The 13,624-nt window shown below is 36.3% G+C and overlaps 1 protein-coding gene and 1 pseudogene across 1 annotated transcript; one reads left to right on the top strand and one right to left on the bottom strand.

Moving 5' to 3' along the window:
- The first annotated feature begins 4,759 nt into the window (after positions 1-4,759).
- On the top strand, positions 4,760-5,695 carry LOC102915016 (olfactory receptor 4C46-like). Its single transcript, XM_006995004.3, has one exon. It carries the CDS (start codon positions 4,760-4,762, stop codon positions 5,693-5,695), a length of 936 nt encoding a protein of 311 aa, XP_006995066.2.
- A 3,824-nt stretch (positions 5,696-9,519) lies between these two features.
- Positions 9,520-9,751, bottom strand: LOC102917517 (small integral membrane protein 15-like; annotated as a pseudogene).
- Positions 9,752-13,624: the final 3,873 nt, after the last annotated feature.

Genomic DNA, 13,624 nt, shown 5'->3' with positions numbered 1-13,624 from the left:
TATGGTATCTAGTTTTGTGTTTTTATGGAATTCCTATGTGTACAAACATGGCTCTGCATATTTATGGGCTTCTAAAGTTTTTTCTTTGGCTCTTTTTTGTTTGTTTATTTGTCCTCTTCTGAGATGTTTGATTTTGTTTCATATTGTCTTTTAGACGCCTGTTTGTTTTCTAAGAGATACAGAAAGGATATGGATCTGTATAACAGTGGATGTACAGAAGAAGTGGGGGGAGCTGGAGGGAAAGCCATAAACCAAATATATTATATGAAAAACTATTTTCAATGAAATAAAAAATATACTTAAGCAAAAAAAATTTCCCTAACCACTCCTCTTATAGAAGAAGGTGAGACTCAACTCACATAGACCTGCACTGAGAATAAACTAGAGTTAGTAGTTCATTTTTAAAATACAGATTAGGGAAGGGGAAGATAGCAACTTTCTTGTGATGTGAAATGGTAGACACTTCTTTAACCAGTTGATTTGCTGTGATGCTGAAGTTATATGAGGTGATATGATTCAACTGAATACCTTCCATCTCCATAATATTATCCAAAAACAAATAGCTCAGATTAGGGTCATTCAGTATTGTACCTGATTCTTATTGGCTTAAACAACAACAGAAGCCTGTAAAATTGGGAAATGTTAAGGATGTGAGAAGACTTATAGGGAAAGCAGGAACAAAATGTAGTGTGATGTTTTGGTTCATATTCTTGACTACAGAAAGACTGGTAATTATAATAATGATAATAATAATAAATCTGATGAAATCCAAATATATTCTAGAGTTGAGTTGATAGGGCTGTCTTAATGCCAGTTTCTGAATTATAACAAATGAACTATGAGAATGTAAGTTTTGACAAAGGAGAAATTGTATGTTACTTATTTAGGAATGTTTTTCCCTCAAGTTTTCTAAATGTCTAAAGTTATTCCTAAATATGTTTCATTACAAATTCTTCATCAGCACTTGACCATACTTGATATAACAGTATTGCTATAATGTATCTCCAGTCAGAGGTCAGAAAAGGAATGGGTGGGGAATGGTGGAAACAATAGCTAAAGTAAACCCTGTTTTTCTCAGTAGACAGACTTTGCTGGTGTTTAGCTAATGCACAATTGGTCTCAAAATTAAAATTGATTTTTAAAACTACTCTTTCAGGTAACATAAAAAAATTCCAAATGCAGTAAAATAGAGAGTTTTACAGTGGTGGGTATAAAATCATTGCCATTTTTCTTAACTCTAGTGTGAGTGTGTGTGCGTGTGTGTGTGTGTGTGTGTGTGTGTGTGTGTGTGTGTGTCTGTGTGTGTGAAGAAACACCTATTTGTGACATTGCTTCTCATTTTACATTTCTATTTCAGTGTTGCACATCAACATTCCCCATGCCATTAAAATTCTTACTGCATATTATTTTGCCCAAAATAATCTCCATCAGTTGCAAGACATAGGATATATGCATAGGAGAGGTATTTTAAATAAGATATTTGAATAAGGTATTTTAAATAAAACATAACTTCATAATAATACATATCTCTGTTCAAACAATCAGTTTAAAATAGATAAAGACCAATGTCATTTCATTTTATTAGAAAAAATTTTCCTAGAGGGCCAGGGGGTGGAAGCATGTAGTAGAAGGATGAGTTCTATCATCAACATCAACCTGAAAGCTGGTAGTGTCTGCATGCACCTGTAACCCAGCGCTAAGGGATGACTAGAGGCTGGGGCAAGGACAGGAGTATCTCTGGACAGCCTCAATAAAATATGGCAAGTTCCAGGTTATGTACTAAGTACTGCTAGTATGTAGGTTTTTAACAAGAAAAGCTCACATTAAAAAAAAAAAAACTGTAATAACAAGTATCCAGGTACAGGGAACTCAGCTCCCAGCTGAAAACCCAGTGAGTGTCAAATAGAGATTTGTAGAACACCAGCTTCTAAGAGAAGTTCTTTCCATCACAGGAGATAATGAATCCCCATAAGACAAGTTTCAGATAAAAAAAAAAAACCTGCTAAAATCTGGAAGCATACGGCTTTAAATACTCTTTTAATGTAGGGCACAGATGTTTCCTCACTGAAAGACTGACCAGGAGTGGAATGATTTGAATGTTTTTTGCAGTTTTGCTACCTCCTTCCTTGTAGGACCAGAATCAGGAAACAAATATTATTTCTCTGTAGTGCCTTACAAGTATCACAGTTCATGCTTTCTTTGAAATAATTTTAATTTGGAGGGAACAGAGGAAGATTTTTCTTATGGAGACACTTCCTTAACATATGTCTATTTGATAGTAGTTATTTAAAGATTTTCTTTGCAAATGTGTTCATATCTTTTCATAGTAAAAGTTTCTTTTCTCTGGGGGGGAGTGTCTCACTGAAGGTGGTTTTGAAGTGAATACTGAAGACTCACAACCATGGTCAAGATCATTTTCAACTGCTAAGGTATGATTCTTAAATGTGCTTATTAGATACTGTGATTTTTCATATATGGGAATCATCACTTCTTAATGTTTTTCAAATACAGTCAGAGAAGTTTTCCTCTTCATTCTAATTTTTAAAATTCAACAGATAAATGTCTATCATTATCATTAGATAATTTGAAACTAATAGAAATCAAGCAATTAATAAGACCCACCTATCTATTATATGAAATATATTTTGTCCTTAGACACTTCTATTAATAATGAGAATAAATTATGAGGATAAAAATGATTAGTTGTACCTCTCACTCATAATTTCCAAAGATTAGTATTAATTGCATTATTGTTAAGTCCTTGATTCTAAGCACAGATAACTCACTGTGATACCTACCTTTTTGACTTCTTAGAAAGTAAGATTGCGGAGGATTCTTCTTGAGTTCATGACAGTGTCAAATGTTTCTCCATGTTTTGCACACTCACTCATGCTAATCTGGTAAGTATATACATCTTTGCAAAAAAAAAATAATAACTTGAAGCCTTGTACTTGTATGTTGTGCATGTTTTTCTATTTTAACCAATTCTCACCATGAATTATAAGGCAGGTTTTACTTTATAGACAGATGATGAAGCAGCTTCATGTTGTATCAGGAAATGAATGTAAGGTGAGAGGAAAGACAGAGCGAAACAGGTTTTTATATGCTCCTTACAATCCTTGAATGGATGTGTTCAGCCACTGCTACAGTAGTTCTTAATGGATTACAAAAGAATTTATAATAATGTTAGAGAAAAGTGACATTAAGGTAGGCCAAGATAAAAGAAAAATTCCAGGAATCCAAAGCATGAATTTCTTAGTACTTGGAATGTAAATATGTCATGATGCATCGACATGTTCACTGACAAAATTGGTCATATGAAGTTATCACTCAAATCATATAAAATGCAATGAAATATTATAAGCACATTCAGAGTAAATTACCAACATTTGTATAAAATGGCAATTATGGAATATAGTTTTAGTGGTAAGAATTTGAGGAATAACACTTGCTAAAAATTGTCAGATAAAATTAAGAAGAAGAAGAATCAAAATTATCATTTTTCTTCTGATTTCCAGCATAGGAATATTAACTTTTCTGGTTTTATATTATATAAACTAACTATAAAAAGTAGAAAATAATTATATTAATTAGCAACTTTGTATACAAGTGGGATTGAATGAACAAATACCTATAGAAACTACTACTAAAAGAGAGTAAGTAAAATTGCCGGTGGTGGCACACACCTTTAATCCCAGCACTCAGGAGGCAGAGCCAGGCGGATCTTTGTGAGTTCAAGGCCAGCATTGGCTACAGAGTGAGTTCTAGGCACAAAGCTACATAGAGAAACTGTGACTCAAAAAAAAAAAAAAAGAGAGAGAGAGAGAGTAAATATTGTCATTTTATTGAATACTTCTTTGATCTTATACATGGTCCTATTCATCATTTCCTTATCACTAAAATAAATAAATAGCAAGGTTATTAAAAGTATTAAAAGAAATGAGGAATAATGTGCAGTACACAGAAGAAATACTTTTTATAGCTATTACAAGGCTTTCATATATACTGTCAAATATTGTGGATTACTTTATAATAACACAATTATTCATTTATTAAATCATTTTTATTATTACCATAACCTTCTTTATATCCATGGTTAGGCCATTTTAATTGCTCATTAATATTTATTTTGGATAGGTATATCAAGATGAATATTTTTCCAGATCCTCTTAATTTGTTAGAAAAAGATAGACTCATAACTTGTATGTATTTGTTCCCTGCCAAGCAAAATTACCTTTATTAAGTGATGAAAAGAAAACTTGATAAATAGTCTAATCCCTCAGTTTCCTTCTCTGGATTTGATGGAGAAATGAACTCACTTCTGTTTCTTTCAAGGCAAAAGTCAGCTTACTATGTTGGTTCCCAGAGTTTCCTCTTATTCAAATAACTTGCTTGTTTGGAAGTTATATTTTTAATTACCTTTTATGGTTCCTCATTTCATAAGTTAAAGAAAGAAATCTTTTGCTTCACCGTGGTGGCCATTACTTCGATTCTCTACCTCCTTGAAACCCTCCACCTCCAGCTTTGTCTACAACAAAGTTGATGTTTGTACTCTTTGCATGTATCTTCATTCTGTCATCCGTGAGTCAACTTGACTAACACAAAGTATGAAGAACTGTTTTTTGTATATGAGAAACAACAATAACAATATCCATAAAATTTTACAACAGAGCAGCATCTAAATATTAATTATAAGAATGAAGAAATTAAATGAAGTTGAGGATGCATTATTTTTCCTGGCAATGTGACTAACTTTTCCATGAAGCAGATGGCGAAAAGGAATGTGACAGAATTTGTTCTCCTGGGGCTCACACAGAACCAAAACATGCAAACAATTGTATTTGTGGTGTTTTTGGTCATCTACATAGTCTCTGTTGTTGGAAATTTGCTCATTCTGGTCACCATTATACACAGTCGATTGGTAGGGTCCCCTATGTATTTCTTCCTTGCCTATCTCTCCTTTATTGATGCCTGCTATTCTTCTGTCAATAACCCTAAACTGATTTTTGATTCACTTCATGAAAAAAAGACTATCCAGTTCAATGGTTGCATGACCCAAGTCTTTGGAGAGCATTTCTTTGCAGCGGCTGAAATCATCCTGCTTACCGTGATGGCTTATGATCGCTATGTGGCCATCTGTAAGCCACTGCACTATGCAACCATCATGAACCGAACAATATGTAACCTACTAGTGGGAGTGTCATGGATGGGAGGCTTTCTTCATGGAATTATACAGATCCTGTTCATTATTGATTTACCTTTCTGTGGCCCTAATGTCATAGATCACTTTATGTGTGATCTTAACCCTTTGCTTGAACTGGTCTGCACTGATACTCACATTCTGGGTCTCTTTGTTGCTGCCAACAGTGGGTTTATTTGTCTATTAACATTTACTCTTCTTCTGGGCTCCTACACAGTTATCCTGTGCTCACTAAGAAACCACAGTGCAGAAGGGAGGCACAAAGCCCTCTCTACTTGTGTCTCCCACATCACAGTGGTTGTCTTATTCTTTGTGCCTTCCATTTTTGTGTACATGAGGCCTGCAACTACTTTACCCATTGATAAGGCAGTTGCTGTATTCTATACAATGATAACTCCCATGTTAAACCCTTTAATCTATACCTTGAGAAATGCTCAAATGAAAGATGCTATTAGGGGATGGTTCAATAGAAAAATTCATTCAGAAGACAAATAAATATATTTCTGTGAAAATGAGGAAAGGATTCAATGTACATTTTGTATTGACTCCATATAGAACATTACAGCATGAGGATTAAAACAACTGTTGTTCGTCATGTGGCTTTGAAAGAAGCAGAAATAAGATCCGTATAATGGAGAAACTTAACCCTATGTTAAAATTACACTACTGGTCTAACACACATTTACTCTCTCTAATGCTTATTCAGTACTGATTATTGTGTCTCACTCTATAAATGCTTGTTATAATGAGGTGAGCCACAAGGCTTTTCAGGTCAGAATATCCTGATTTCTGTTTCAACTGTCTTATTCATTATCTAGGCACAACAAACTATGTCTTTCAAAGTTGAGTATTTGCTGTTGACTCCTGCCACCTAAACCCTATTCTTAATTTTCATTGATATTTCCTCATTCTGTTATATATCTACTGTAAGTCCCCATTAACAGTAAAGAGTGATAACTGAAACATTCATGGTCTATTCTCTCAGTCATAACTACCTTACCCGGGGTTTTTATCAAAATTGTCTTCTGAGCTCTGCTAGGTTGAGTAGTAGGATTTGCATGATAAATAGCACTAATATTCCTATTTCATTGATATTTGAAACTCTCCTCCACCATCTTTACATGAGGGAATTATCAACATTTATAATTTACTCATTGTGAACTCTCCTTTTTAGCCATGTCACAACCAAATATATGAACAATGACCTCATCACTACCCAAACTGCAACACTGAATGAAGGCTCTTGGTCTAGCGAGTCTACAGTGTTAAAGCAGAAGTGATAGAGTCTGAAGTTTGCCCCACTGTGATCACACATGATCCTGTGTAAATTAAACAAATCTGGAAGTTCTTTGAAATGTAGTGCACCTGGGTCACAATACACTCATAGATCTTCCTTGGAGTATAGTTTTTGTTTGAGAAGAAAATTAGGGTTGTGGGAGTGATTTACATAAGCTATTTTCTTTATTCTCCCATAAACCCATCCTTGTTCTCTTTCAAATGCATGGTCTTGTTTTACAGTTATTGTCTATCAGAGCCACGCCCTCAGAGCTTCCCATAATAGTTTCTCCAGACAATGTAGTTAAGCCCTTCAGGTAGACATCAATTAGGGGGAAGGCACTTTTACTGAGTGGAGGAAATTTATCACATTTAAAGTTTCTTTTCTTTCTGTTCAGTTTTCTTAATTTCTTCTTCCATCTAATGATGGAGTCAAGGAAGCAGAATTCATCTTTTTTCTAATCTTCTTTGTACTAAAATTTATTTGTCTGGCCTGAGAACTCCAAATCTCCATGTAGCTTCTCTAGCTGCAAAATATGAGATGAGATTTTTCTTTCTGATTTAAGATATGTAAACTTATATTTTTCACTTTATAAAATAATATTGACCCACCCTATGCCTTGTGGCCAAGGTGGACAGGCCTTAGTCAAGCAGGAATCCGGTTCCCTAACCTTGGCCCATTGCACTATAGTAAACTACACACCTCATGCCATGTGGCCTGTTTAGATGAAACTCAGTCAAATTCACCATCCAGGAATCCACCCAACACTTTAGCACATGGCAATTGAGCAGTATAATGATCTCTTTTTGATGAGGAAGCATGACCCAGCCCATTGTCATGGCAGCCTGAATGGAGCAAGTAGACCCACAGACAGACCTTGGGCTGTCTACCCTGTACTCCCAGGGGAAAACAAGGGCCCACATGGTATCTTGCAGCACCCCCCAGATGGACACTATTAGAGGGAACAAGGTGTGGTATGGTATGATATGGTGTTTTATGGAGGTGGGGAATAGACAGAATGATTCAGGTCCTGTGGACAGAGACACATCTGAAGAGACAAAAGAAGAGGGACTGGCTGAGTGGTGAGGGAAATTACCCCTTGACCAGTGACAACACACCGGAAAGGAGCCCTGCACATTGTCTGGGCAGCACAGCAGAGATGACCCTGGTGTTGAGAGCATAGGTGAACCAACCCTGAGAAGCTGAACATAAGAAACCTAGCCCTAGCCCTCACCTGCCACTTGGTGGCATGGGCAGATGCTCTTCCCTTGCTCCCACCCATCAATGTCTAAGGCAGGTGGGAAAGCCTACCCTGAAGTAACAAGAGTGGAAGATCTGGCCCTGACCCCCACATGCTGCAACATACCTGTACCTCACCAGTGCAGCACAATAAGGCCAAACCTGTTAGCACAGGTGTGGGTGAGTCAGCTCCAAATTTGTGAGCATGGGAGAGCTGTCCCCATTACTCATCTGTCTTGCAACAGCATCGATGAGGGCCAGCTGCCCTCCTCGCCCCTGTGCCCATCAAAGCCTGGGGCAGGTGGGAGAGCAGGCCCTGTGGTCATAAAATCAGGAGATTCAACTCTATGAGTGCAGGTGTGCATGAGCCCGACAGGAAGTTGTAAACACAGGAGTACTGTTCCTCTTTCTCATCTGGCAGACCAACCCTACAGCATCCTAAACCCATACCCCAGGTTATGACTTGGCCTGCCCCAAAATCCAACCCATTTATGACCTGTTGGAGCACATATAGGAACCTGACCAACAGACCTGAAGCTGCAGGATGTCCACAACACAGGGCAAGAATTTGATACCAAGAAATACTCCTAGTGAAGACCCAGCATCCATAGTGTAGTAGAAACCAGAGGCCTCAAAACAGACCGATGACTCCTTTCAATGAACACTTGAAGTAAAGATATATGAACAAAGGGGTCTACAGTATGAATCACTGTGTCACACTGCAGCTTCCATGATGAGACTTTTCATGTTTTCCCTTTTAAAATTTTCTTCCCTATTTTCTCTTTTTTTTGGGGGGAGCATTGAACCCAAGTTGTCATTTTCTACTAGACATTTTCACTGCTGATTTTAAATCATGATATTTAGTTACTCATTTAAGAAAATGGCAGTGTTCTATGTACAAAAAAAAAATTATTTGATCCAGTAGGTGGTATTCTACCTGGTCAAGATAATGAGAATCCTATATAAAACTAAGTTTAAAATCCAGAAATGTCTTGATCATTACCAGCTGAGTAAAGCCTAAAGTCAGAAGAATGCAAATAGACATACTCATCAATAAGATTTTCTTTTGAAAAAGAGTAATGGTTCCATTGAAAAAAAATAAGTAATAATGACTTTAAATGGTGATTAATATACTGTATCTTTGTTATGCCAGAGTAAACTTTTCATCTCAGAAGGTAATTCTTTTGCATTCCTAATATCCTCTGTCCAAAAGTGAACCCTATTTTAAACTACCATTTAAACAGGATTCATAATCTGAAACCATTTTTTTCTCTACATGCTGGTTTTCACTTAGATACCTTAAATTGCAAAATGGCAAATGACTACCAGGTTAAAGGATTTTTATAAACATTGAGGAGAGAAAATGCTTTGGACCAGTAATGTTTTAATTTTTTTCCTTATTTTAGAGTATTTTATAATACCTTGAGAATGGGATCCAAATTTATGGCTTGAAGATAATTTTATGTATTTTTAGCACACTTGTATTTTGACTGCAACCTATTAAAAGATGAGGTGTGGAATTTTCTATTCTTGGTGTCATGTCTGAACACAAGTGTTAGATTTTACAGTGTTTTGAGTTTTGAATTTTTACATTGGATGTGTTCTACCTGTATGATTAATGCTAAGTTAAACACTTGTCAGTTGGTACCAACAAACTTCTGTTTCCAAACTGAACAATTACTACAGTGTTGAGGTCAGATTTAATTTACTAAATAATACTATCATGAACTTGAATGAAACCTTAGTGAATCATTGCAAAGATACAGAATTTTCCAGATGATTTTTGTCTAGTTGCAGAGTCTGTTCATTCCTTCAATTCCATTTTTAGGCATTTAGCTTTTGCAATGTTCTCTTGATGTTGGTTTTTCATTGTGCTCCTTCTCTATGGTTTCAATTATGTTGGGCAAATTCCAGGACAATACGGTGCAAGCTAGGAACAGTGCTATGAGGGCTAAAATAACTGTTGTAATGAAGCCATATGGGTCCTTTGAAGCCCACTCCACAACATACTCATCCCAAGCTTTCATGTCAAGCATCTTCATAGCAAGCAGGAAACTGGGGCTTGTGCTGGACTAGTGAGCTCTAATTTTTCCTGGGATTATGATTGAGCCATCACAATTAAGATGACCATTCATTATTGTCTTCTTTGTTTGATCACAGTTTGGAGAGGTTTGAATTCACCAGGCAGTAAGTATAAAGTTATCTGAGTGAAATAATTTCATACAATATATTCCAATCATGCCCCCATACCCTCCCTGATCCTCTCCACTTCCCCACTCACCCAACTGCATGCTCTTTTTCTCTCTTTAAAAAGAAAAAAACAGGCAAATGACAACAAAAAATAATTAAAAAGCACAAGAAACACCACACACAAACACACACACACACATACACACACACACACACACACACACACACACACACACACACACACACAAAACAGCTTAGAAACCATAATATACAGGAAAAAGATCAATGAAAAGAGATGCTGGAACAAAACATTAAGACCAAAAATCTACAAAAATTCCCCAAAAACCTGAGAGAGTAAACAGCAATGTATTCTGAGAAAAAAATTTCTTGTAAGTTTTTGGAGGCATAAATGGTATGTTCAAACATGTGCTTTTACTTATTTGTTTGTTTGGTTTTTTTGTATTTGTGGTGATGGAAAACTGAGCTTAGGGCCTTCCCCATTGTAACCATGTATTCTGTCAATGAAGTATAGGACAAGCTAGCTGGTGGTTAGAGGGATGGTCTTTCATTTGTCCAATCTATCTAAAAAGCTATGAAACATGTTGAGCTAATTGAAAATTAATTTCTATCTGAATAACAGGATAAGGAAATGTCTGTGTCTCATACCTGTGCATTGCAATTTTTGTTTTTACTGTTTCTCAGACTATAGATGAGGAGATTAGGCATGGGGGCAATCACATGTAAAACACAGGCATTTCCTTCTCCTTGTTCTGACTTCATACAGGCAGTATGTAGGTATACATTCCAGGCACATAAAGTAGAACTGCCACTACTATGTGAGAACTACAGGTTGAGAGAGCTTTGCATCCCCCTATGGGTAATCTTGTCCTCAAATTATTCAAAACTGAAAATATACCCAGATCTGCACCTCCACTGCGGTTCTCATGCTCAAATTTGGCTGTAGCAAAGAAAAAGATTTCCTATAATTAATGCATGACCCAGCTCTTCACTGCCCAATTGCTGGTAGGAAATCTTTATTCTGGTGTCCATTATCTTGGTCCACTATGTTGCCATTGTCAAGCTCCTGCACTACATGGTCATTATGAATGGGAAAAGGTATGATATGCTGATTGTCCTGTACCCATGATTTCATTCCTATTCCATACATTATCAGGTTCAGGGTATTTGGTTTTGCATTGAAATTCTTGATCCATTTATTGTAGAGTTCTGTGCTAGCTTATAGATATGGATATATTTCTACATATAATTATTGTTTGATCAGCATCATTTTTAAAAATGTTGTCTTATCCACAGTATATATTTTTGGCCTCATTTTAAAAAAAATAATGTTTCTCTTGGTTTATGGATAATGGCTGCATCTTCAATTCTATTCCATCAATCAACATATATGCTTTTATGCCAATATTGTTGCTTTTTTATTATTATAGCTCTGTAACACAATTTGAAATATGAGATTGTGATGTCTCCAGTTATTTTATTATTCAAGATTATTTTAGCTATTTTGTTTTGTTTTGTCATGTGTGTGTGTGTGTGTGTATGTGTGTGTGTGTGTGTTTCTATATGAAGCTGACCTTTTTTTTGGTGAAGATTTGTATTGGAATTTTGATGCTCACTTCATTGAATTTGTAGAACTGTTTTTTGCTCAAGCTAAGACTTCAAGTACTATACTGAATAGGTAGGAAGAAAGCAGATGTCCTTAAAACAAGGATGTCTTATTCCTGATTTTAGTGAAAATGCTTTGTGATTTTCTTCATTTAGTTTTATATTGGCTGTGTATTTGCTGTAAATGATCTTTATTATCTTGAAGTATATCCATTGTATCCCTTATCTTTCCAGGATATTTATCGTGAAGGGATGTTGGATTTTTCAAATGCCTTTTCTTAATTCAATGAGATGATCATGTGTTTTTTGTTGTTTTCTTTCAGTCTGTTTATACAGTAGATTATGTTTATTGATTTACATATTTTGAATCATCTCTGCATCCCTGGAATGACACTTTGATCATGGTGGGAAACTATTTGCTTTGTTCTTGGATTCAGTTTGTTACTATTTTATTGGTGAATTTTACATATATGTTCATAAAGCATAATGTTCTATAATTTCCTTTTGTTATTGAGTGTTTCGGTGGTTTTGGTATCAAGATAATAGTGGCTCCATAAAAATAATTAGGAAATATTATTTCAGTTTTATTTTGTAGAATAACTTGAGAAATATTGGCCTGTGTTGTTCTTTGAAGATCTGGTAGAATTCTGTGATGATTCCATGTACAATGGAACAAAGAAAGCATCTTCAACAAATTGTGCTGGCATAACTGGGTGTCAACATGTAGAAGACTGCAAATAGATCATATCTGTCACTGTAACAAAACTTAAGTCCAAGTGGATGAAAGACCTATACATAAATCCAGTTATTCTGAACCTGACAGAAGAGAAAGTAGGAAGTAATCTTGAATGCATTGGCACAGGAGATCACTTCCTAAATATAACACCAGTAGCACAGACACTGAGAGAAACAATTAATCAATGGGACCTCTTGAAACTGAGAAGCTTTTGTAGGGCAAAGGACATGGTCAATAAGACAAAACAACAGCCTACAGAACAGGAAAAGATCTTCACCAACCCCACATCTGACAGAGGGCTGATATCCAGAATATATAAAGAACTCAAGAAATTAGACTCCAAAATATCTAACAGTCTGATTAAAAAATGGGCTATACAGCTAAACAGAGAATTCTCAACAGAAGAAGCTCAAATGGTTGAAAGACATTTAAGGAATTGCACAACATCCTTAATCATCAGGGAAATGCAACTCAAAATGACTCTCAGATACCATCTTCCACCCTTCAGAATTGCTAAGATCAAAAACACTGAAGACAGCTTATGTTGGATATGTTGTGGAGCAAGGGGAACACTCCTATACTGTTGGTGGGAATGCAATATTTTTTACAGCTGCTTTGGAAATCAATATGACACTTTCTTAGAAAACTGGGAATCAATCTCCCTCAAGACCCAGCTATACCACTCTTAGGCATATACCTAAGGAATGCTCAGTCATACCACAAGGACAATTGCTCAATTATGTTCATAGCAGCATTATTTGTAATAACAAGAAGCTGAAAACAACCTAGATGCCCTTCAACTGAGGAATGGATACATAAAATGTGGTACATATACACAATAGAGTACTACTCAGCAGAGAAAAACAATGCCATCATAAAGTTTGCAGGCAAATGGATGGAACTAGAAAAAATCATCCTGAGTGAGGTAACCCAGACTCAGAAAGACAAACATGGTATGTACTCACTCATAAGTGGATACTAGATGTAATACAAAGGAAAACCAGACTGCAACTGAGAACTACAGGGAGGCTACCTAGTAAAGAGGACCCTAAGAAAGACACAGGGATCACCCAGCAACAGAGAAATGGATGAGATCTACATGAGCAAACTGGGGGTGATGGGGGTAATGGAGGGCAAGGGTTGGGAGAAAGAGAGATTAGGACAGCAGGAGATCCCAGCTGGACCAGGAACAGAGTGGGAGAACAAGGAAAGAGATTCCATGATAAATGAAAACCCCATGGGAATAGGAAGAAGCAGAGTGCTAGAGAGGTGCCCAGAAATCCCCAAAGATGACTCTGTTGCTAGAGTTTTCCGCCTTGCCCACAGTCAGGACAAATCTTTGTTACCCGCCAGTCCCACA

Source organism: Peromyscus maniculatus, chromosome 4, assembly GCF_049852395.1.
Source record: "Peromyscus maniculatus bairdii isolate BWxNUB_F1_BW_parent chromosome 4, HU_Pman_BW_mat_3.1, whole genome shotgun sequence".
NCBI classification, from domain to species: Eukaryota; Metazoa; Chordata; class Mammalia; order Rodentia; family Cricetidae; genus Peromyscus; species Peromyscus maniculatus.
This window is presented reverse-complemented; position numbering and strand designations above follow the sequence as displayed.

What these genes read in the sequence shown, in the direction of transcription:
- LOC102915016 (XM_006995004.3), top strand. Translation starts at nt 4,760, where the DNA reads ATGAAGCAGATGGCGAAAAGGAATGTGACAGAATTTGTTCTCCTGGGG.